The 23933-nt window shown below is 49.4% G+C and overlaps 2 protein-coding genes across 3 annotated transcripts in view; one reads left to right on the forward strand and one right to left on the reverse strand.

The window, feature by feature from the left end:
• KATNIP (katanin interacting protein) overlaps positions 1-1492 on the reverse strand; it is a 297865-nt gene extending 296373 nt beyond the window's left edge. For both annotated transcript variants that reach the window (XM_073647803.1, XM_073647802.1), the window contains exon 1: positions 1362-1492. In XM_073647803.1, coding sequence (XP_073503904.1) covers positions 1362-1371 — 10 coding nt within the window. In that variant the 5' untranslated portion in view covers positions 1372-1492. The remainder of the gene's footprint in view (positions 1-1361) is intronic.
• Positions 1493-1755: 263 nt separating this feature from the next.
• Positions 1756-23933, forward strand: part of GTF3C1 (general transcription factor IIIC subunit 1) — a 93069-nt gene continuing 70891 nt past the window's right edge. Inside the window, exons 1-9 of the mRNA XM_073647805.1 lie at positions 1756-2081; positions 4882-5073; positions 7130-7303; positions 7478-7621; positions 12060-12156; positions 16643-16766; positions 16902-17048; positions 18946-19061; positions 21029-21335. Of these exons, the coding sequence (XP_073503906.1) occupies positions 1861-2081; positions 4882-5073; positions 7130-7303; positions 7478-7621; positions 12060-12156; positions 16643-16766; positions 16902-17048; positions 18946-19061; positions 21029-21335 (1522 nt within the window). The 5' untranslated portion in view covers positions 1756-1860. The remainder of the gene's footprint in view (positions 2082-4881; positions 5074-7129; positions 7304-7477; positions 7622-12059; positions 12157-16642; positions 16767-16901; positions 17049-18945; positions 19062-21028; positions 21336-23933) is intronic.

A 23933-nucleotide genomic window follows, 5' to 3' on the forward strand; every position in this document is an offset into this window, starting at 1 on the left:
ATACAAGATGGAGGGCAATTCACACAACTTACAGGTGCTTCTCACTAAATTAAATTAACGTTTTGATGATATTCTATTTCCGTTCTTCAATACAAAAAGTGAAACTCATATATTATATTGAGTCATTACAAACATAGTGATCTATTTCAAGTGTTTATTTCTGTTAATGTTGATGATTATGGCTTACAGCCAATGAAAACACAAAAGCCATTATCTCAGTAAATTAGAATAATTAACAAAAAACACCTGCAAAGGCTTCCTAAGCGTTTAAAAAGGTCCCTTAGTCTGTTTCAGTAGGCTCCACAATCATGGGGAAGACTGCTGACTTGACAGATGTCCAGAAGGCAGTCATTGACACACTCCACAAGGAGGGTAAGCCACAAAAGGTCATTGCTAAAGAAGCTGGCTGTTCACAGAGTGCTGTATCCAAGCATATTAATGGAAAGTTGAGTGGAAGGAAAAAGTGTGGTAGAAAAAGGAGCACAAGCAACCGGGATAACCGCAGCCTTGAAAGGATTGTTAAGAAAAGGCCATTCAAAAATTTTGGGGAGATTCACAAGGAGTGGACTGCTGCTGGAGTCATTGCTTCAAGAGCCATCACACACAGACATATCCTGGACATGGGCTACAAGTGTCGCATTCCTTGTGTCAAGCCACTCATGACCAATAGACAATGCCAGAGGCGTCTTACCTGGGCCAAGGAGAAATAGACCTGGACTGTTGCTCAGTGGTCCAAGGTGTTGTTTTCAGATGAAAGTAAATTTTGCATTTCATTTGGGAATGAAGGTCCCAGAGTCTGGAGGAAGAGTGGAGAGGCCACAATCCAAGCTGCTGGAGGTCTAGTGTGAAGTTTCCGCAATCAGTGATGGTTTGGGGAGCCATGTCATCTGCTGGTGTAGGTCCACTGTGTTTTATCAAGACCAAAGTCAGCGCATCATCAACATTACCAGAAATAAACACTTGAAATAGATCACTCTGTTTGTAATGATTCTATATAATATGAGTTTCACTTTTTGTACTGAAGAACTGAAATAAATTAACTTTTTGGTGATATTCTAATTTAGTGAGATGCATCTGTATGAGAAACTTTCTGCTGTGTGGACCAGCAGTCCATGGCCTGTACACAGATCCATCCTGCGAAGCCTATGGGGAGCCGTACAGTCCGCAGGGTCCATGAGGTGAAGACCCCACACCCGGGGATCTGACACCAGACCAGTACCTGACGTCTGCTTGCACCGATCAGCATAGTTGTAATGCCGGCCAGTCCCGGTCCCAACAATGCTCTCTCAGTCCCTCTACTCCTCCTCATCTCCGGGGTCCCCGGCAGAGTATGACCCCGGAGCCCCGCGCCCACCACTTACTGTGCATCATACAGACCGGACGCGGCGCCGCTGTCGCTCATGAAAACAGAATTATCTGCGCCCCAATGTTGTCTCCGGTTACCTAGTTGCAAACAACCAATAAGTGACGGCCTCTTACAGTAGCCAATTACAGCCGTCCATCCCCGGGGCCCCAGCATATCAGCCAATCACAATCCTGTTTTCTTGTTTTCTTTACAACATCCAATGGTAGCTGAGCCTTTCGGAGTAGTCGGCTCCAATCACTGAGCTGCATGATACTAGTCTGTGAGATGTATGTTGTACATTTCTGTGCTTCCGGGCGCTCACACCTGCGTCACCGGCCATGATTACGGAGCCCCACCACTAGTTGTCTATACAGAAATGTCCTCGACAAAATGGCTCCTGCCGTATAGACAGTAATAGGATGAGCATAGCGGCCTCTGCTAGCGGAACAGTAACACTGCTATGAGTTGTATTCCGATGAGAGGTGATCGCTGGGTGCTGGCGGCGGCACTGTGACATGGAGGTGCTGGAGGCTGTGCTGGATGAGGTGGCCCTGGAGGGGCTGGACGGCATCACTGTGCCGGCCCTGTGGCTGCGGCTTCAGGATCGGGTTCCTCCTTTCCCTCTTGTACTTGATGCTGCCACTAAGCAACTTATATGGCAATCATTGGTGTGCCATCCTGAGCTGCACTTCTACGAGCTGCCCACAGAGCGGCGCCCTCTAGTGATAAGCAACCGGTGAGTCCCTGTCATCTGTAACTCTACAGTCCTCGTCACACCAGTTACCACATCCTGCATCACATCGGTCACCACAGCCGTCATCACAACGCTACAGCCTGCGTCACACCGCACCCACCTCAGCCTGCGTCACCGGTCACCACAGCTGTCATCACATCGCTACAGCCTGCGTCACATCGGTCACCACAGCTGTCATCACAACGCTACAGCCTGCGTCACACCGCACCCACCTCAGCCTGCGTCACACCGCACCCACCTCAGCCTGCGTCACACCGCACCCACCTCAGCCTGCGTCACACCGCACCCACCTCAGCCTGCGTCACACCGCACCCACCACAGCCTGCGTCACACCGCACCCACCTCAGCCTGCGTCACATCGGTCACCACAGCCGTCATCACATCGCTACAGCCTGCGTCACATCGGTCACCACAGCTGTCATCACAACGCTACAGCCTGCGTCACACCGCACCCACCTCAGCCTGCGTCACACCGCACCCACCTCAGCCTGCGTCACACCGCACCCACCTCAGCCTGCGTCACACCGCACCCACCTCAGCCTGCGTCACACCGCACCCACCACAGCCTGCGTCACACCGCACCCACCTCAGCCTGCGTCACATCGGTCACCACAGCCGTCATCACATCGCTACAGCCTGCGTCACACCGCACCCGCCACAGCCTCCGTCACACCGCACCCACCTCAGCCTGCGTCACATCGGTCACCACAGCCGTCATCACATCGCTACAGCCTGCGTCACACCGCACCCGCCACAGCCTGCGTCACACCGCACCCACCACAGCCTGCGTCACACCGCACCCACCACAGCCTGCGTCACACCGCACCCACCACAGCCTGCGTCACACCGCACCCACCTCAGCCTGCGTCACACCGCACCCACCACAGCCTGCGTCACACCGCACCCACCTCAGCCTGCGTCACATCGGTCACCACAGCCGTCATCACATCGCTACAGCCTGCGTCACACCGCACCCGCCACAGCCTGCGTCACACCGCACCCACCACAGCCTGCGTCACACCGCACCCACCTCAGCCTGCGTCACATCGGTCACCACAGCCGTCATCACATCACTACAGCCTGCGTCACACCGCACCCACCTCAGCCTGCGTCACACCGCACCTACCACAGCCTGCGTCACACCGCACCCACCTCAGCCTGCGTCACATCGGTCACCACAGCCGTCATCACATCGCCACAGCCTGCGTCACACCGCACCCGCCACAGCCTGCGTCACACCGCACCCACCACAGCCTGCGTCACACCGCACCCACCACAGCCTGCGTCACACCGCACCCACCTCAGCCTGCGTCGCATCGGTCACCACAGCTGTCATCACATCGCTACAGCCTGCGTCACACCGCACACCAGCCTCAGCCTGCGTCACATCGGTCACCACAGCCGTCATCACATCGCTACAGCCTGTGTCACACCGCACCCACCTCAGCCTCCGTCACATCGGTCACCACAGCCGTCATCACATCGCTACAGCCTGCGTCACACCGCACCCACCTCAGCCTGCGTCACATTGGTCACCACAGCCGTCATCACAGCGCTACAGCCTGCGTCACACCGCACCCACCTCAGCCTGCGTCACACCGCACCCACCTCAGCCTGCGTCACACCGCACCCACCACAGCCTGCGTCACACCGCACCCACCACAGCCTGCGTCACACCGCACCCACCACAGCCTGCGTCACACCGCACCCACCACAGCCTGCGTCACACCGCACCCACCACAGCCTGCGTCACACCGCACCCACCACAGCCTGTGTCACAACGTTACTGCCTGCGTCACACCACAGCCCGCGTCACACCGCCCACACATCACAGCCCGCGTCACACCCGTCACCACAGTCGTCATCACAACGCTACAGCTTGCGTCACACCGCACACACCACAGCCTGCGTCACTGAGTTGTCCTCACACTGGTCGCTACAATCTCTGTCACTCCGATCACCTTAACAATAGTTCTCGCGCCGCTCTCGCTCCAGCCATCCTCACGCCGTGTACAGTGTCGCTTCCATGCAGCTCCGGCTGTGGTACCACATTGGTTTATAAAACATAAACTTAGTCCTACAGAAATGTGTCGTCACTCACAGCCAATCATTGCCGCTCGCATTTCCCAAAATGCAATAGAAAAGAAGCGCTAGAATCTGATTGGTCACTTTCTACACCATCGCGGTATCTTTGAAAAATGGCTTCCACTGATTAGCTCTAAGCTCCACCAATCAGGTGACATCATCTGTCACTTAAAGACATTGCAGGGGTGGGCAATTACTTTTGCTGAGGGGCCACATGAGAGACTAGGCCTGTTGTGGAGCCGAACTAATGGGCTGAGTGTGATTCTGCTCGGTCTCGCTCCCTACAGGTGCCGTCCCCCGTGCTCCAGGCCATCAGCACAGTGACTAGAAGGGGCGGCAGTGCTGGACCGCAGGTGTCTCCAGCCCCACCGTCTTCTATCTGCACACCCCCTCCCAGATAGGAAGCATTGCAGACCATCAGGCCCCCTCCCGTCGCACACACCAGCCGGCAATGTATGTACATTTATAGGGCTGACAGCCTTATAGAAGGGGGAGACCCGAAGTTAGGTTCCCTTTATGAACCTGCGTTGTTGGGAAGGAAATCAGCAACCGGACTGGTATCTATGGGCCATATTTGTTGTCACCGGCCAAAGGGTTCTTCCCGATACTTCAGCTAGACGTTCCGCCATCAGTGTGAACAGCGCCATACGAGGAGGGGATTTCTAGTGGTTGTACTTTCCTGGTCATGTTTTTCCAGATATGAGGAAGAAGAATTTGACCTGGGCACGGGCAGAGTTCTAGAAGGATTCCCTGAAGACCTCTACCCATTTCACCCTGTGACTGACCATAAAAGCGGCATCCAGGGCTCCTGCCAGTATTTTCATGAGCGGACTGCAGTTACTGAGCTTCTCCGGACTCAGGCTGTCCCGTGTGACGCTGCCATTGACAGGTGAGTGTCCTAGTAGTGTCTGACTGTAACACCACCTTACATATCCTTATTACATAAGACTGGTGTATGGTTTAAAGGGAACCTGTCGCCTGAAAAAACGCTATTAGGCTATGTGCCCACGATGCAGAAATGCTCCGGATTTTTCCTGAGCGTTTCTGCATCTCCCTGGCAGAAAAAACGCATGCGGATTGTACATGCGGATTGTACATGCCTTTTCCTGCCAGGGACATGCGGAAGTGAAGCGTTCTTCACATGCGATTTCGCATGCGGATTGTCAAGCGCTTTCCAAGCGATTTCAGCATCACTTGGAAAGTGCTTGACAACTTGGTCACACTATATAAATCCATGGAAACGGCATGGATTTATATAGTGTGACCTTAAAAGAGTGGTAAAAAATAAATATTATACTCACCTTCTGATGGCCCCCGGTGTCCTTGTCCTGGCTCCCCGGCAGCTTGCAGTAGACTAAAAGGACCTGCCATGACGTAATTTAGTCATGTGATGGGTCACGCGACCGCCGGCGGTCGCGTGACCTGTTACATGACTAAATGATGTCACTGCAGGTCCTTTTAGACTACTGCGAGCTGCCGGGGAGCCAGGACAAGGACACCGGGGGCCATCAGAAGGTGAGTATAATGTATATTTTTTATTTTATTCTTTTTTCTACAGGTGCTATGGTACCCGGGTCCGGAGGAGAGTCTCCTCTTCTCCAAACCCGGGTACCATCCGCACATTGAAATGCATGGTATCCGCATGTACAGATGCAAGTCAATAGCGGCAAAAACGCTGCGCTTCCGCAAAATAATTGGTAGTGCTGCAGATTTTTCCGCAATGATAATCCGCAGTGGAAATTTCCGCAGCATATGCACAGCACATGCTGATTATCATTGGGGACCATGGCAGACTTTCTACCAAGCGTTTTTTAAGTGTTTCTGTAGCGGAATTGCAGCTGCAGGAAACGCTTAAAAAACGCATAGTGGGCACACAGCCTAAACGTGCAGATATCAGGTTATTCTGCAGGATAATAGCGTTGTGAAGCTGCCTGGCGCCCGCACTGAGTGCCCCACTGCCAGAAGGAAATGAACTTTATACCTCTCGGCAGTGTTCAGATTAACCCCATATCTGCAGGTTAATAGCATTTTTTCATGTGACCGGTTCCCTTTAAAGGGGTTGTCTCCTTTTTCTTGTTTTTTTTTGCCCTCAGGCTCAATGATGTGTAAAATATCTGCTGCTTTTACTGATGAGCTGCAGCGGTGACATCACATCCACAGCGCTGCAGCCTGTGCCATCTACATCGGATGAGCTCAGCAGCTGGCTGCAGCACTGTCAATATCATGCCACCACTGCAGTCAATCAGCAAAGACTAGGGGAGCTGCAGAGTCGGTGCTGGGCTGAGCTTTACTAACCCTCCCCAGATCCAGTGCTGCCTCATGCTCCGCTGATCGACTTCAGTGGTGACGTCACATGGACATTAATCACTGAACTCACCAGCGTCAGCCGCAGCCCGTGTAGGTCTTCTCCGGTTTGCCTGGTCAGTAGGGTCAGCTCATGTCTCTGATTATTCAGTGATGTGAAAGATATAAATATTTAAAGGGAACGTGTCATTAACTTTACTCCCCCTTCATTATAATACTTCATAGTGACAAGGTTAGATTACTCCAGCCATAGAAATCCTGTTCTGAAGGTCTGTATATGCTAATGAGGCTGGCAGTGCATTGGGGGCGTGTGGAAGAATGCCTTCATTACTGCCTCTTTCTCTTTTTGATTGACAGCTTCGCCCTCTGTCGTTAACCAGCTGTCACTCCGTAGATCCAGTAATACAGATCATGGTCCTCAATCTGCCACCTAATATGACATGGGACCATGCAGCCCTGGCCGTATAACATTGGCAGCTGCACTGATCACAGCCTCTTAGTGTGATGTGACGTTCCTGGCATTGAATGATTGCTGACCCCGCTGCTGTGTACATGTGGCCTATTGTGTATATATACTATATATTTGGTATGTGAGCCGTACCTTGGCTTCCTCACACATGTCCATCATTCTTCTGTTCTAGATGGGGAGAGAAGCTTGTGATTGTTGGATCTCAGACCTTGCGCTATCGGGCTTTGATTGGATGGGAAGCGGATCCTTCATTAGAGCTCCCAGACTATCCTTACTGTATTCTGGAGAAAGTTGGAAGATCACGATGGCATGGAGAAATTCAGAAGGACCTGCAGGGAACAGTCAAGTATGTGACTTTGATCCCACCTGTTTTATACAGTAGGGTCTCCTAAGCCCCCAATCCTGTGGACGACAGTAGATATTAGCACAATGGGTTTCCGTGCTTATTTCTATATAACCACTTCATGCAGTGCACATACATATGCTATATAGTGTTTACTTAGCTTTTTATCCATTTTAGAGTGGATGCTGGGAAGGTCCATTACCTTAGACGACTTCTGGATAAGAACGGTCTAATCACAATGCAGACCTACGTGATAAAGCTTCCCAGTGGAAGTCAGCAACATTCACTGCTCCTACTGCTGAAGCGATTTCATGTGGACAGGTACGTTGTCATCAGTCCTGATGTGGAGCCATTGGGCACAGAGCCGTCTGCCCTAAGCTGGGAGCTTCTATATTACATTATGTTTTGTATCAAAGTAAAAATCACCAATATGACCTGCATTTATATCGAGAACAAGCTCTGAAGTGCGCCACTGCAAGTGCAGGTTTGGCCACAGAACTCCTTCATTTCTATGGGAATTTCTACCACTTCTCCACTGACATTGACGCCCCTCAGGATCTGTAGGTCCCATTGGTGAGAACACATCTATTTTACATTTATGGGCATATTCTTTGGGTGCCTCATAAATGTATGAGTTTGGAATACCTGTCACGCATGGTGTGGGAAAGACTAAGTGCACAACAATGGGAAGAGGGGGAGGAAGCCCAAACACTAGGGAAAGGGGGAGTGGGTGGAGACCCCTAGGCAGATCTGATAACACCCTGACTCCCCTGACGTCCCTAAATAGGTTCCACACCTATTGCCGAGCAGGAAATCTAATCCCTGACTGCCTTTAGCGATAGGCCGTGGATAGAGAGAGGACGGGGTGAGCACTAGTCAGCCCCCACTGCAAATAAAGACAAACAGGTAAACAGACAAGGGAAACACTTAGCTTGAGAAGACATCAGAGAGATCACGCTAACTATCCTCCAAGTGAACTCCAAGAAGACACTAGCCGACTACTATTACTGCAAGCCTGGACAGAGGAAAATAGAGCTATCACCAGCGACTCTCTGGAGAGACTGAAGGTATTTAAACATCCAGCAAGGGTGTGTCAATTAGCAGCAAAAGGTGGAGGTCACTACTAGGTCCTAGAGGGAGAAGGATATCACTGCACCACAGAGATGAAAAGATTAAGAAGGTGCCTGCAGAGCCAATTGCAGTGACCTTCTACAGTTAGATACAGAACGACTGTCTGTCACACCTGACACACCCGTGACAATACTTCTTTAAAGAGGACCTGTCACTTGCTCCAGAAAATTGAGTTAAAGGGAACCTGTCATGTTCCCAAACCCTATTAACCTGCAGATATAGAGTTAATCTGCAGGGTAATGGCATTCCAATGCTGACTGGCCGCTGTACTGAAAGAGCAGCTGGGAGAAAATGGACTTTATTCCTCCCAGGAGCCGCCAGGTGTCAGTCTTAGAGGTGTATATGGAGAGGCTACCGTCACCGCTCACAGCATTGTGACCCGGTACTTTGACAGTATGGTGCAGCACATCTGTGCAGAGCGAGTTGTCATTCTACCTGCCAGATCGTTATTACAGCCGTGTGTGTGTACTGAGCGGTGGCGAAAGTCATTCCAGGCACACCTCTATGACTGAAAGTCGGTGGTCCTCAGGAGAGAAATAACTTAATTTTCTCCAGGTAGCCACGTTTTTAGTAAGGCTGGTAAAGCTTTGTAATGCTATTAATTTGCAGAATAGCCCTATATCTGCATGGTAATAGCGAGGACATGACAGGTTCCCTTTAAATGCCTTATAAAAACTCCTGAGCTCCCTGACAATAGCACTCTTTTCCATTTTGTACTGCCTCATTCCATTGCAGAGATATTCACACTTGTTTCTCCTGGAGCGCAGTATGTGAAATCTCTGCTTGCAGTCCAACGGAGTGTTTCTTCAGAGTCTTCTCTGGGGTGTGAGCTTTCACCTCTCCTTCCCAGATGCTGCCAATCACAGCTCATGAGCTGTTCAAGTAGTCTCAGGCACTACCGAGTTGTGATTGGCGACGTCCACGAAAGCTCACGCCCCAGAGAAGACTGAGAAGAAATGCCTAGTTGAACTACAAGCAGGGATCTCACATATTGTTCTCAAAAGCGACAAATGGGAATATTTCTGCAATGGAGTGACACAATGCAAAACGGAAAAGAGCAGAAAAATTGGAGGACCTCCGGAATTTATGCAGCATTGAACTCTATTTTTTTTAGCAAGTGACAGGTCCTCTTTAATTGATTCAACCCAAAATATTTATTACCAGACCAGAAAAAAAATATACATTCATTACAACAAAGCTAAAATAAAAAGAACACTAGGCATGATTAAAAGATATAAAAGTCAGATGATCAGGATATCATGGTTGTAAATCGTAATTACGTGAATAGTATACAATGGGTATGGAAAGTATTCAGACCCCTTTAAATCTTTCACTCTTTGTTTCATTGCAGCCATTTGGTAAATTCTAAAAAGTTCATTTTTTTCTCATTAAAGTATACTCTGCACCCCATCTTGACTGAAAAAAAACAGAAATGTAGAAATTTTTGCAAATTTATTAAAAAAGAAAAACTGAAATATCACATGGTCATAAGTATTCAGACCCTTTGCTCAGTATTGAGTAGAAGCCCCCTTTTGAGCTAGTACAGCCATGAGTCTTCTTGGGAATGATGCAACAAGTTTTTCACACCTGGATTTGGGGATCCTCTGCCATTCTTCCTTGCAGATCCTCTCCAGTTCCATCAGGTGGGATGGTGAACATTGGTGGATAGCCATTTTCAGGTCTCTCCAGAGATGCTCAATAGGGTTTAGGTCAGGGCTCTGGCTGGGCCTGTCAAGAATGGTCAGAGTTGTTCTGAAGCCACTCCTTTGTTATTTTAGCTGTGTGCTTAGGGTCACTGTCTTGTTGGAAGGTGAAACTTCGGCCAAGTCTGAGGTCCAGAGCACTCTGGAAGAGGTTTTCATCCAGGATATCTCTGTACTTGGCCACATTCATGTTTCCTTCAATTGCAACCAGTCGTCCTGTCCCTGCAGCTGAAAAACACCCCCATAGCATGATGCTGCCACCACCATGTTTCACTGTTGGGATTGTATTGGGCAGGTGATGAGCAGTGCCTGGTTTTCTCCACACATACCGCTTAGAATTATCACCAAAAAGTTCTAACTTCGTCTCATCAGACCAGAGAATCTTATTTCTCATAGTCTGGGATTCCTTCATGTGTTTTTGAGCAAACTCTATGCGGCCTTTCATATGTCTTGCACTGAGGAGAGGCTTCCGTCTGGCCACTCTGCCATAAAGGCCCGACTGGTGGAGGGCTGCAGTGATAGTTGACGTTGTGGAACTTTCTCCCATCTCGCTACTGCATCTCTGGAGCTCAGCCACAGTGATCTTGGGGTTCTTCTTTACCTCTCTCACCAAGGCTCTTCTCCCACGATTGTTCAGTTTGGCTGGACGGCCAGGTCTAGGAAGACTTCTGGTGGTCCCAAACTTCTTCCATTTAAGGATTATGGAGGCCACTGTGCTCTTAGGACCCTTGAGTAATGCAGAAATTCTTTTGTAACCTTGACCAGATCTATGCCTTGCCACAATTCTGTCTCTGAGCTCCTTGGGCAGTTCCTTTGAGCTCATGATTCTCATTTGGTCTGACATGCTCTGTGAGCTGTGAGGTCTTATATAGACAGGTGTGTGCTTTTCCAAATCAAGTCCTATCAGTTTAATTAAACACTGCTGGACTCCAATGAAGGAGTAGAACCATCTCAAGGAGGATCACAAGGAAATGGACAGCATGTAGCTTAAATATGAGTGTCTGAATACTTATGACCGTGTGATATTTCAGTTTTTCTTTTTTATTAAATTTGCAAAAAATTCTACATTTCTGTTTTTTTCCAGTCAAGATGGGGTGCAGAGTGTACTTTAATGAGAAAAAAAATGACCTTTTTAGAATTTAACAAATGGCTGCAATGAAAGAAAGAGTGAAAAATTTAAAGGGGTCTGAATACTTTTCGTACCCACTGTAGATGTGAACCTGATAGGACACAAATAAGAACATAAGGGCTCAAAGAAAGGCCTGTAATAAATAACTAAAAATACAGAGAATAGAACGTTTAATTAATATGTATTAATATAACAGCAATGACAAAACATTAATGCATGGTTATAAGTAAATGAAGATAAATATAATTTCATGTGGGACTTGTAAGCAAATACATGTTCTATAAGCAAAGAATCCAGTGTCCATAACAAAGATACTGCGTTAGCCCCATAAATAATGAGCATGGCTGTTATAGATGGGCTCCTGGGAACGGGTGGGGGGGCCGGCATGCCATGTCATTTATTTGGGGTTGTGTAGTTTGTGGTATTCATTGGCAGTTATTGATTTAATATTAGGCACAGTCTCCTTCTCATATAGGCGCTATTCTCTTCAATCGATAGTTTTTCATTTTTAATATTTCTCTATCTCAAATGTGTATTATTTCCATATAAAAGTCCAGGTGAATGAATTCCATTTAATGGGTATCTCACTTATCATTCGTCTTTACTCTGTGTAAGGGCTGTTTCTCTATCTGGCTAATGTAACGTGAGTGACTGACTGCTTTGTATAAGTTGTCTATATTCTTTTTAAATTATCCTGTCATAAAAAATAAGAAAATGTGCAAAAACTGTGAACACTAAGCAGATTTCTCTGGTCATTGCCTTTTTGTTTTATTTTTTTTTCTCTTCTTATCTTTAGGAGAAATAAGTATGACTTGCTGTCAGAGAGAGTTTCCCAGATATTAAGTGAATGTCCAAATAAAACAGAAACTTTGGTAAACCTTCGAGGAGAACTGGTAATGTATATTGAAAACCTTCAGATGAATTGCATGCTTTCCATGTAGATGTCTCCTCACTGCTCTCACTTTGCCTTCTCCTCTCTCGCTGCCCTCTCTGTCCTCTCCTCTCTCTCGCTGCCCCCTCTGTCCTCTCCTCTCTCTCGCTGCCCCCTCTGTCCTCTCCTCTCTCTCGCTGCCCCCTCTGTCCCCTCCTCTCTCTCGCTGCCCCCTCTGTCCTCTCCTCTCTCTCGCTGCCCCCTCTGTCCTCTCCTCTCTCTCGCTGCCCTCTCTGTCCTCTCCTCTTTCGCTGCCCCCTCTGTCCTCTCCTCTCTCTCGCTGCCCCCTCTGTCCTCTCCTCTCTCTCGCTGCCCTCTCTGTCCTCTCCTCTCTCGCTGCCCCCTCTGTCCTCTCCTCTCTCGCTGCCCCCTCTGTCCTCTCCTCTCTCGCTGCCCCCTCTGTCCTCTCCTCTCTCGCTGCCCCCTCTGTCCTCTCCTCTCTCTCGCTGCCCCCTCTGTCCTCTCCTCTCTCTCGCTGCCCTCTGTCCTCTCCTCTCTCGCTGCCCCCTCTGTCCTCTCCTCTCTCTCGCTGCCCCCTCTGTCCTCTCCTCTCTCTTGCTGCCCCCTCTGTCCTCTCCTCTCTCTTGCTGCCCCCTCTGTCCTCTCCTCTCTCTCGCTGCCCTCTGTCCTCTCCTCTCTCGCTGCCCCCTCTGTCCTCTCCTCTCTCTCGCTGCCCTCTCTGTCCTCTCCTCTCTCTCGCTGCCCTCTCTGTCCTCTCCTCTCTCTCGCTGTCCTCTCCTCTCTCGCTGCCCCCTCTGTCCTCTCCTCTCTCTCGATGCCCCCTCTGTCCTCTCCTTTCTCTCGATGCCCCCTCTGTCCTCTCCTTTCTCTCGATGCCCCCTCTGTCCTCTCCTTTCTCTCGCTGCCCCCTCTGTCCTCTCCTCTCTCTCGATGCCCCCTCTGTCCTCTCCTCTCTCTCGATGCCCCCTCTGTCCTCTCCTCTCTCTCGATGCCCCCTCTGTCCTCTCCTCTCTCTCGATGCCCCCTCTGTCCTCTCCTCTCTCTTGATGCCCCCTCTGTCCTCTCCTCTCTCTCGATGCCCCCTCTGTCCTCTCCTCTCTCTCGATGCCCCCTCTGTCCTCTCCTCTCTCTCGATGCCCCCTCTGTCCTCTCCTCTCTCTCGATGCCCCCTCTGTCCTCTCCTCTCTCTCGATGCCCCCTCTGTCCTCTCCTCTCTCTCGATGCCCCCTCTGTCCTCTCCTTTCTCTCGATGCCCCCTCTGTCCTCTCCTTTCTCTCGCTGCCCCCTCTGTCCTCTCCTCTCTCTCGCTGCCCCCTCTGTCCTCTCCTCTCTCTCGCTGCCCCCTCTGTCCTCTCCTCTCTCTCGCTGCCCCCTCTGTCCTCTCCTCTCTCTCGCTGCCCCCTCTGTCCTCTCCTCTCTCTCGCTGCCCCCTCTGTCCTCTCCTCTCTCTCGCTGCCCCCTCTGTCCTCTCCTCTCTCTCGCTGCCCCCTCTGTCCTCTCCTCTCTCTCGCTGCCCCCTCTGTCCTCTCCTCTCTCTCGCTGCCCCCTCTGTCCTCTCCTCTCTCTCGATGCCCCCTCTGTCCTCTCCTCTCTCTCGATGCCCCCTCTGTCCTCTCCTGCTGCCCCCTCTGTCCTCTCCCCTCTCGCTGCCCCCTCTGTCCTCTCCTCTCTCGCTGCCCCCTCTGTCCTCTCCCCTCTCGCTGCCCCCTCTGTCCTCTCCCCTCTCGCTGCCCCCTCTGTCCTCTCCCCTCTCGCTGCCCCCTCTGTCCTCTCCTCTCTCTCGATGCCCCCTCTGTCCTCTCCTCTCTCTCGATGCCCCCTCTGTCCTCTCCTCTCTCTCGATGCCCCCTCTGTCCTCTCCTCTCTCTCGATGCCCCCTCTGTCCTCTCCTCTCTCTCGATGCCCCCTCTGTCCTCTCCTCTCTCTCGATGCCCCCTCTGTCCTCTCCTCTCTCTCGATGCCCCCTCTGTCCTCTCCTCTCTCTCGATGCCCCCTCTGTCCTCTCCTCTCTCTCGATGCCCCCTCTGTCCTCTCCTCTCTCTCGATGCCCCCTCTGTCCTCTCCTCTCTCTCGATGCCCCCTCTGTCCTCTCCTTTCTCTCGATGCCCCCTCTGTCCTCTCCTTTCTCTCGATGCCCCCTCTGTCCTCTCCTCTCTCTCGCTGCCCCCTCTGTCCTCTCCTCTCTCTCGCTGCCCCCTCTGTCCTCTCCTCTCTCTCGCTGCCCCCTCTGTCCTCTCCTCTCTCTCGCTGCCCCCTCTGTCCTCTCCTCTCTCTCGCTGCCCCCTCTGTCCTCTCCTCTCTCTCGCTGCCCCCTCTGTCCTCTCCTCTCTCTCGATGCCCCCTCTGTCCTCTCCTGCTGCCCCCTCTGTCCTCTCCCCTCTCGCTGCCCCCTCTGTCCTCTCCCCTCTCGCTGCCCCCTCTGTCCTCTCCCCTCTCGCTGCCCCCTCTGTCCTCTCCCCTCTCGCTGCCCCCTCTGTCCTCTCCTCTCTCTCGCTGCCCCCTCTGTCCTCTCCTCTCTCTCGATGCCCCCTCTGTCCTCTCCTGCTGCCCCCTCTGTCCTCTCCTGCTGCCCCCTCTGTCCTCTCCCCTCTCGCTGCCCCCTCTGTCCTCTCCTCTCTCGCTGCCCCCTCTGTCCTCTCCTCTCTCGCTGCCCTCTCGTCCTCCTTGCTCCTTTCCCCCTCATGTATTTTACAAGTGTATGCTTTCCTCTTTAGTCAGCCCCATGAGGCTACAGTAGACTGTAAATGCTTCTCTATTAGCAACAATACAGGTTACTTTTAAAGGGAATCTGTCAGCAGTTTTTTTGCTATGTAATCTGAGATCAGCATAATGTAGTGGAGGAGGGGTGGGCTGTGCCAGGAGGCAGAAGGGCAAATGCCCCCGGGCTGGTCCCCAAGCATCTGTTCAGGGCCGCCGGGGAGCTGGCACTGTACCTTCGATTGTGGTTGATGCTGGTCAGGCGACATGGCAGAGATGCAAACATGCCCACTGCAGGCTGTGCGGGCTGCGCCTGCTGAAGAGATGTGTCACAGCGCGCCTGAGCCCTGCATGAGGTGATGACAGTGTCTGGGCAGCAGATCTCCAGTGAGCAGGTAGCAGGACGCTGCTCACCTCCTGATAACGCCAGACAGGACTGTATATTGTCTGGTCAGCGGCCGCTCTGCTGGGGCTCACGGTGAGTTATTGCAGGAGTCTGAGCTTTCCTGCAGATCAGGTCGTACTGTCAGTGACAGGTCATGGGCTGCAACGTCACCCGTGACGATTCTCCGGTGCCAGGAGCAGCGGGTCTGTGACTGCAAGTTTGTGAATAGCATACATGAGGTCCAGTGCCATACAAGATTTACACGGCCTTGACCAATGCAAGTGTATTGAGCAAGGCCAGAAACAGTCTAGTCGGAATGTGGCCGAGAGTAATATGCAGATCACATGAGCGCCCGGTGCCGGGACCAGAGTGACTGCAGACTTGTAGCTTAAAACTGGACAACCCCTTTAAGGATGGGCTACTGCTCTCTGTTTGCTCCCCAGGCTAAAATTTGCCAGTCAGCCCCTGAGTAGCATTGAGCCTGATTCTATTGATGGGTCACTTACTGGGCTGCTTGGTGCAGTTTTGATACAATCCCTGCTGTTGATATAGCAGTGCTCAGAATGCTGCTCTGAGTATAACCCCGCCCACACCCCTGTCTGGCTGCTCCCTGTGTACACTGTTAGCAAGCTGCCAATCAGTGGTGGGGGCGGAGTTACACATTAGCTGGACTGTCTGCACCTGCCCAGCAGTGATAATCTCCTTGATTGTATTGAAACTGCAGCACACAACCTAGTAAGTGACACAACCCTGGAATCAGTCTCTCTGGCCCCTTTTCATGCTGCTTTCATTTCTAATAGAATTACCATTATTGGTACCTCCTAATATTAAAAATACAATATATTAAAGTTTTCTCCTGATTAACCTTGAGTAGTGCCCCACTGTCTTGGTAACCGGGTAGTGCGCTCCTGAAGGCTGACCGTTCAGACTATTAGCATTGTCGCTCCTCTGGTCCAGGCTGAGCGCTCTCCAGGCTACCAGTTAAAGGGGTTGTCCACTACTTTTACATCTGTAGGATATGTCATCAATGTATGATCAGCCAGAGTCCCGCACGCTGCTCCCCCACTGATCAGCTGTTATCGGTGCCGGCGGCCAGAAGTGCTCACCTGCGGGGCTCCGCCGTCAAGTGGTAGTGGCCACCGCGGTGTACTGCACATCCGCCTCCCATTCAATTGAATTGTTTACCACTTGATGGCGGAGCCCCGCAGGTGAGCACTTCCGGCCACCGATAACAGCTGATCAGCGGGGGTGCCGCATGCGGGACCCTGGCTGATCATATATTGATGCCCTATCCTATGGAAAAGTAGTGGACAACTTCTTTAAGTTGGCATCCATTGATCGTCTGATTTTGTGCTTATGGCTAATTACTTTGATTAATGCCTTGATTTGCCTTCTTCATTTGCAGGGTGTGCCCGAACGCCTTTTTAAGAGGCTTTATAATTGTATGGGAAATGCTGGAATTATACAAATCATTTCTATACCATTACTGGAGCTTCAGCCAGAAGCAGAACACTTCAAGACCAAGAAAGGTGCGCAGCGTTATCAGATCTTCTGCTGTGTAGAACTAAGCACTTACATAAAACTCCTGTATTATTAGGAACAAATGTGTCAAGGCCGAAAATATAATGGGTTCTTTTTTTTTTTTTTTTTCCCTTTTTTTACAGGTACTGATATAATGATCCGATGTATGAAGCTTCTCAAAGAATATAAGAAAAAAAATGAAGATAATGAAGCTGAGGAAGATCTAAAAACCTCTTTGCCAGTAGATATCATCTATGAGAAGGATATGTTAACCCAAACCTATGAGCTCAGTAGGTATTTTCCTGTACTTAGTAACTCTAAGACCAGTATTACTGTAGGTAGTATTGTACTAGAGGGGCTTTTCTTTATTGTTCTGCACAGCTTTTGGTTGATTATTGGATCAAATTATGCATCTTCTGATCAGATAATGCAGTTTTTGTTGATGATCTACTAATACGGAGGAATAAAGAAATGTCTTTAGTCTTTTACTTACTTAATTTGATGGGTTATCTTTTTGTGGAATATCTGTGCTCAGCCTACGTTTATTTTCATATTTTTCATTAACCAACCATTAATCCCCTTAAAAAAAAACCTCAGAGACTGATGCTGAGAAAGCACAGCTGATCAATAAAGTGGGGGGAAAAAAAGTTCCCCAGAGAGTTTTAGCTTGGATGATCTCTTTGGGAACAAATTTTGTACAAAAAAAAAAAAATCTAATAAATAAAAGCTGTAAAAAATCCCCATCGCAGAAAAAATAATGTTAATTTTTTTTTTTCATATAAAAAGACATTTTAGTACATGCATGCAAAAACATACACATATTAGGCATATGTAATAACCCGGAGAATTCATTCAGGGTACTTTGGTGTGAAACTTGAACAGTAAAAAATCTAAACTTTAAAAACTAAACCATAGATGTGTTTTTTTTAAATATGTATTTCCATGGCTAATAAAAATTTAGAAATTACGACGTAATTTATATGTACCCCAACACAATGCTACAAAATACAATTTCTCCTCCATAAAACAAAGATTGTATCTGGTCTGTGTACAGTCACAGTTGACTCTTCCCCGTCCACAGAAAAAGGGGTTGGAGAAGTTAATCTTGTTGATCTTTTGTTCCCCGGAAGATAAGTGCTGCTAGAGTCAATTTTTTCATCCACTTAATATAATACAACGAGCATTTTGCTTATTTATGTGTATGGGGAATTCCAGATTAAATGTTTTATCCAGTTAATCTAATTGGCCTCTTATTTGTTTGACTTCATTTAGTTAAAAAGTAGATTTTTTTTTTAGAGTCAGTGCTATAAATCCTTCATGTGAAGTTGTCCATCAGAATGCTCTTATAGGGGTGTTCCCATCTGGGGTCTCTCATCTATCGGACATTTAAAGGTATATCCTGTCAGTGTGTCAGCAATGTTTCAGATAGAACGACCCCTTTTAAAGGTGACCTGTCACCATGTCAGAAGTGTCCAGTTTTTTATCTTTTATTCTTGGTGCTCCCCTGAGTATTCTGCATTTTTTTGTTTATAATCCGCCATCCAGTTCCAGAATTATGGGCTTTTTTATGGTCTTTACCAAGGGGGCGTGGCTCTCAGAATTCCTCATGGGCATGTCTTTAGGCTGCTCTGTATGATTAACCTGAGAGCCAAGTCCCCTTGTAAAGACCATAGGAAAATAGCACTAAATAAAAAGGCCCATATCTCTGGAACTGTATGGCGGATGTTAAAAAAGTAAAAAGCTGAAAACCTAGGGGAGCAGCAGGAATAAAATAAAAACTCGCCTGTCCTAGATCCACCAGTCAGTCTCGCCGCTTGTGCTTTAGCTGCGGTGCTCACATCATGTCGACAGTGCGGCAGCCAATCGGTGACCTCGGCGGCTCTAGTCAGTCGCTCCCATATAGACCGAGCGCCCACTGATTGGCTGCCGCTCAGCGGACCTCAGGTCAGCACTGCAACCAGACACTGGGGACAGTGGTGGAGACTTGCTGGAGGACCCGGGGAAGATGAGTACAGCACAGTTTGTTTCTATAGAATAACATGCAGTGGGGGATTAACATTTGCTTAAAGGTAACAACCCCTTTAACCCTATATAGACACTGGTTTATGTCTTTGAAAGCTAGGAGCCCCATCTTTTCCCATCCTGACTCCTCACAATCTACTATAATTTTGTGGGGTTTTTTTGCAGTTGAAAATCGAGGAACAAAAGGAATTTCCCAAAGAGAAATCAAAATGGCAATGAATGTCGGGAATCTGGAGGCCCGAATGATGTGCCGGTTGTTAGAGAGACACATGCTCATTAAGGTCAGACGCTTGCGCTTCTTTTCTGCTTTTTCTGATTTTCATTTCCCCTCCCTTCCACATATAAATCACTACTTCCATTTTTTTTCTTTACTATCTCTTTTTCTTTTTCTATTGGTTCACATTGTGTGTGAGGATGGCTAATAAAAATGAAGTCTGGATCTATAGCTGTATTGGACCACATATTATTCTATTTTATATACGGATAGTCGCCTGGCTTCCGGTACCACCTATACCCTGATGACCCTTACATCTACCTCTCTGGCCCAGACGTCACCTCTCTGCTGTCCAGAATCCCGGAGTGTCTATCAGCCATATTCTCCTCCTTCTCATCACATTTTCTGAAACTCTGTGTGGACAAAACCAAACTCATCCTCTTCCCTCCCATCTCCCTCAGCTCCTCTACCTGATCTATCACAAGAAATGACGCCACTTTTCCACCTTTATCACAAGCTGCTGCCTCGATGTATCCCTTCACTCTGCCCTGTCCTCCAAACCCTGATCCCACCTCCTGCCGCCTCCAACTCAAAAATATTCCCAGACTTCATCATTTTCTCAACCCCGAATCTAAGATGCTAGCGCACACTGTAGCACCCTCTTCAACTACTGCAACAGTCTGTTCTTACAGCTCCACTTCACCATTTTTTTTATTGCAGTGCTGGAGTGGTGCTGCTAATCTAAGTTCACTACATCTTGTCTTATGCTCACCAGCCGCCGTCTTCATCTCTGATCAGCCCCACTCCAGTTGGTCTCCAGTGCTTAGTGACCTGCTGGATCATTCCAGTGTTTGCTGGGTGATCCGTAAGTCGCAGCTCAATATAAGCAAGAATGAAGCTCTCATAGATTACACTGAGAGCTTGTGACCATTACGCCTGACTTATGGTCAGTCAGAAATTCCAGTCACAGGATGGCGCTGCGGGACCGGAGCGGCACTGGGAAGAGCTGAAGACGGCGGCTGGTTAGTATAATACTAGGAACAAGGAACTTAGATTAGTAGCGCCACTCCAGCGCTGAAATAAAAAAAAACCGCTGGAGTGGGGCTTTAACTCCTCTGCCCGATTAATCCACCTCTCCCCTCTCTACTCCTTTGCTTCTTCCCTCTGCCAATCCCTTCACTCAGTTCCAATCCCTCAGCAAATCCAGTTTAATCTACTAAAAACGACTTACAAGGCCATCCATAATTCTCTCCCATATACATCTCCAAACTGTCCTGCAGATACCTCCCCAGACGTAACCTCCTGTCCTCACAAGAATTCTTTCTGTGCTCTGCTCTCGTACGTCCCTCACCCAATCATCTCCAAGACTTCTCCCGGGCATCCGGTCCTCTGCCGTTCAGTGCCTCAGCACTGCCAATGTCTCCCACAATAGAAACTGTAAGACGTAACCTGAAAACATATCTGTTCAGGAAAGCCTACAGCGTCGGGCAGGGATTAGCTTTATAGATCTGAGGGTGAGTCTGGTGCCAATATTTATTAAAGACTTTGTGCACAGAATGGAAAAAGTGTTTTGTTAATGAAGGTCACACAAGTGTCAGTCATGCAGAAGAAGGAGCTGAATGCCCGTCCACGGCTGATGACAACATGGAGCTGATTCTGGCCATTGAGCTGATTGTGTTGGGTTGACATTGGATTATGTGACAAACATGACGATTCACGTCTGTTGAGCAGGTAAAGACAGAGGAGCATTGGTGGCTGCAGCTCAATCTAAAATATTTCTTAATGAGGGAATACGAGAGCTTCATTACAGATGGACAGAGTGTAGTGAAAAGCAGGGGGATTGTGTTGAAAAATTACGTATTTGTCCTTTTTCTTAAAATAAATTCTACAGCAGGAGTGTGCAATTTTTTTGGGTCCCCCTCTTATAATGCTTGCGGAATGGCTGTGTACCACCCTTGTCAAAGAACAATCAAACGTTTCCTCATACAATATTTTCACAATCTTTTTAAGTATCATGTTTACTGTCCGTTTTAGGGTTTCATGGAGGATGAAGGGCGTCAGAGGACAACAAAGTTCATTTCTCATGTGTTTGTTGAGGAAAGCGAATTGCGGAAACAGTTAATGGAGGAAAAAGCAAGAAGTGATAAATTGTCCATGCTTAACTTGACACCTGCTCATAGCGTTGGTGGAGACAAGGAAGCATCTCCTGAAAGTAAGCCCTCAGAAGAAGCTCCGAACTCGGAGGAGGAGCCGAGAAGCAGCAAACGGCCAAGAACGGAGGAATCAGGTTCATTTCTGGGTGGTGCTGCCACTTCCAGCACTCCTCTGCCTACATCAAGGGGTAAGGCAGGCATCTTACTGCTTTTCTAGAGATGAATATATTTGGGAAAGCCCCCAGCTATATTGTTTTACATGATCCGGTAATACCATAAAGCTGTGTGCCCACTATGCATTTTTTAAGCGTTTCCGCAGAGGCAATTCCACTGCAGAAACGCTTAAAAAACGCTTGGTAGAAGGTCTGCCATGTTTCCCAATGATAATCCCCATGTGCAGTGCACATGCTGCGGAAATTTCCGCTGCGGATTATCATTGCGGAAAAATCCGCAGCACTACCAATTATTTTGCGGAAGCGCGGAGTTTTCGCCGCCATTGACTTGCATTGGACCGCATGACATCCGCATTACTACATATGCACACGGATATCATGAGGTTCAATGTGCGGATGGTACCCGGGTTTGGAGAAGAGGAGACTCTCCTCCAGACCCGGGTACCATAGTACCTGTTAAAAAAATGAATAAAATAAAAAATATACATTATACTTACCTTCTGATGGCCCCCTTGTCCTTATCCGATCCGTCCTGGCTTGCTGGCAGCTCGCGATGGTCTAAAAGGACTTGCCAAGACGTCATTTAGTCATGTTACCTGTCAAGGCAGGTCCTTTTAGATCATCGCGAGCTGCCGGCAAGCCAGAACGGATCGGATAAGGACACCGGGGGCCCTCAGAAGGTAAGTATAATAATTATTTTTTACCATTCTTTTATGGTCACACTATATAAATCCATGCCGTTTGCATGGATTTATATAGTGTGACCAAGTTGACAAGCACTTTCCAGGTGATGCTAAAATCGCTTGGAAAGCGCTTGTCAACCCGCATGCGGAAATGCATGTGAAGAACGCTTCACACCCGCTTGTCCCTGGCAGGAAAAACACATGTACAATCCGCATGTATTTTTTCTGTCAGGGAGGTGCAGAAACGCTCAGGAAAAAATCCGGAGCATTTCTGCATCGTGGGCACATAGCTTAAAGAAGGGGCATCCTGGAGAGGTTTTTGTGCCTGGTCCTGCCATCGTCTCCAGATAGCTGCTGCTTGTTGAGGAGCCCATAATGATGAGATTACATTATTAATCACGTTGGGTTTACACACCACCGATGATCAGTGGTTTCATGGATCTGGTCAACACAATCCTTTCTGCAGATGGGGAGGAAATGTTCTCTGTAGATTTTTGTTGTCAGCCATTTATTCTAATTACTAGATGGTGGCCCGATTCTAACGCATCGGGTATTCTAGAATATGTATGCGGCAGACCGGGCTCAATCAGCAGAGCGGTGTTTAAATTTGGCGCCAAAATCGCTGATTGGTCGCGGCCAGCAACCGCGACCCATCAGCAAAGCGGTCTTGAAATTTGGCGACTATATCGCTGATTGGTCACGGCCGGCGGTCGCGACTAATCAGCAGAGCGGGGTTTAAATTTTGCACCAATAATGCTGATTGGTTGCGGCCGGCGGTCGCGACCAATCAGCAAAGCGGTGTTTAAATTTGGCGCCAATAATGGTGATTGGTCACGGCCGCGACCATTCAGCAGAGCGGTGTTTAAATTTGGCAGCAATAATGCTGATTAGTCGCGGCCGGCAATTTGGCGCCAACAATGCTGATTAGTCGCGGCCGGCAACCCCGACCAATCAGCAGAGCGGGGTTTAAATTTGGCGCCAAAATCGCTGATTGGTCGCGACTGGCCACCGCGACCAATCAGCAGAGCGGGGTTTAAATTTGGCGCCAATACTGCTGATTGGTCGCTGACGGCGACCGCGACCAATCAGCAGTATTAGCGCCAAATTTAAACCCCGCTCTGCTGATTAGTCGCGGCCGGCGGCCGCGACCAATCAGCACAGCTGTGTTTAAATGTGGCGGCAAGATCGGTGATTGGTTGCGGCCGCTATTTAAATGTGGCGCCCAAATCGTTGATTGGTCGCGACCAATCAGCAGAGCCGTGTTTAACTTTAGCGCCAAGATCACTGATTGGTCACGTGCGGAGAGCGCGACCAATCAGCGAATCGTATTGGTGAGGACCGGGGAGCGGAATCGTATTAGTGAGTACCGGGGAGCGCCGCTGCCTGTGCGGCTACTTCCGCTGCGAGAAGCCGGGAGATGAGCGACTGCTAGCAGCAGAAGTATCCCGACCCGCAGCGCTGCTCCCCGGTCCTCCCTTGACACCCTAGCCGCTGATGTCCCCACAGTATCCGCATGGTGTTACAAAGGTCCGGACATTTGTGTTAAAAATCGCTGATTGGTCACTGGCGCTGCCCGCGACCAATCACCAATTTGGGCGCCAAATTTAAATATCGGCCGCGACCAATCACCGATCTTTGCTCCACATTTAAACACCGCTGTGCTGACTGGTCGCCGACGCTGGGCGCGACCAATCACCGATTTTGGCGCCACATTTAAATAGCGTCCGCGACCAATCAGTACAGCGGTGTTTAAATGTGGCGCCAAAATCGGTGATTGGTCGCGCCCAGCGTCGGCGACCAATCAGCGATTTTTAACACAAATGTCCGGACCTTTGTAACACCATGCGGATACTGTGGGGACATCAGCGGCTAGGGTGTGAAGGGAGGACCGGGGAGCGGCGCTGCGGGTCGGGATACTTCTGCGAGCGCC

This window comes from Phyllobates terribilis, unplaced genomic scaffold (assembly GCF_046119375.1).
Source record: "Phyllobates terribilis strain yellow unplaced genomic scaffold, ASM4611937v1 Scaffold_9__5_contigs__length_417890890, whole genome shotgun sequence".
Classification (NCBI taxonomy): domain Eukaryota; kingdom Metazoa; phylum Chordata; class Amphibia; order Anura; family Dendrobatidae; genus Phyllobates; species Phyllobates terribilis.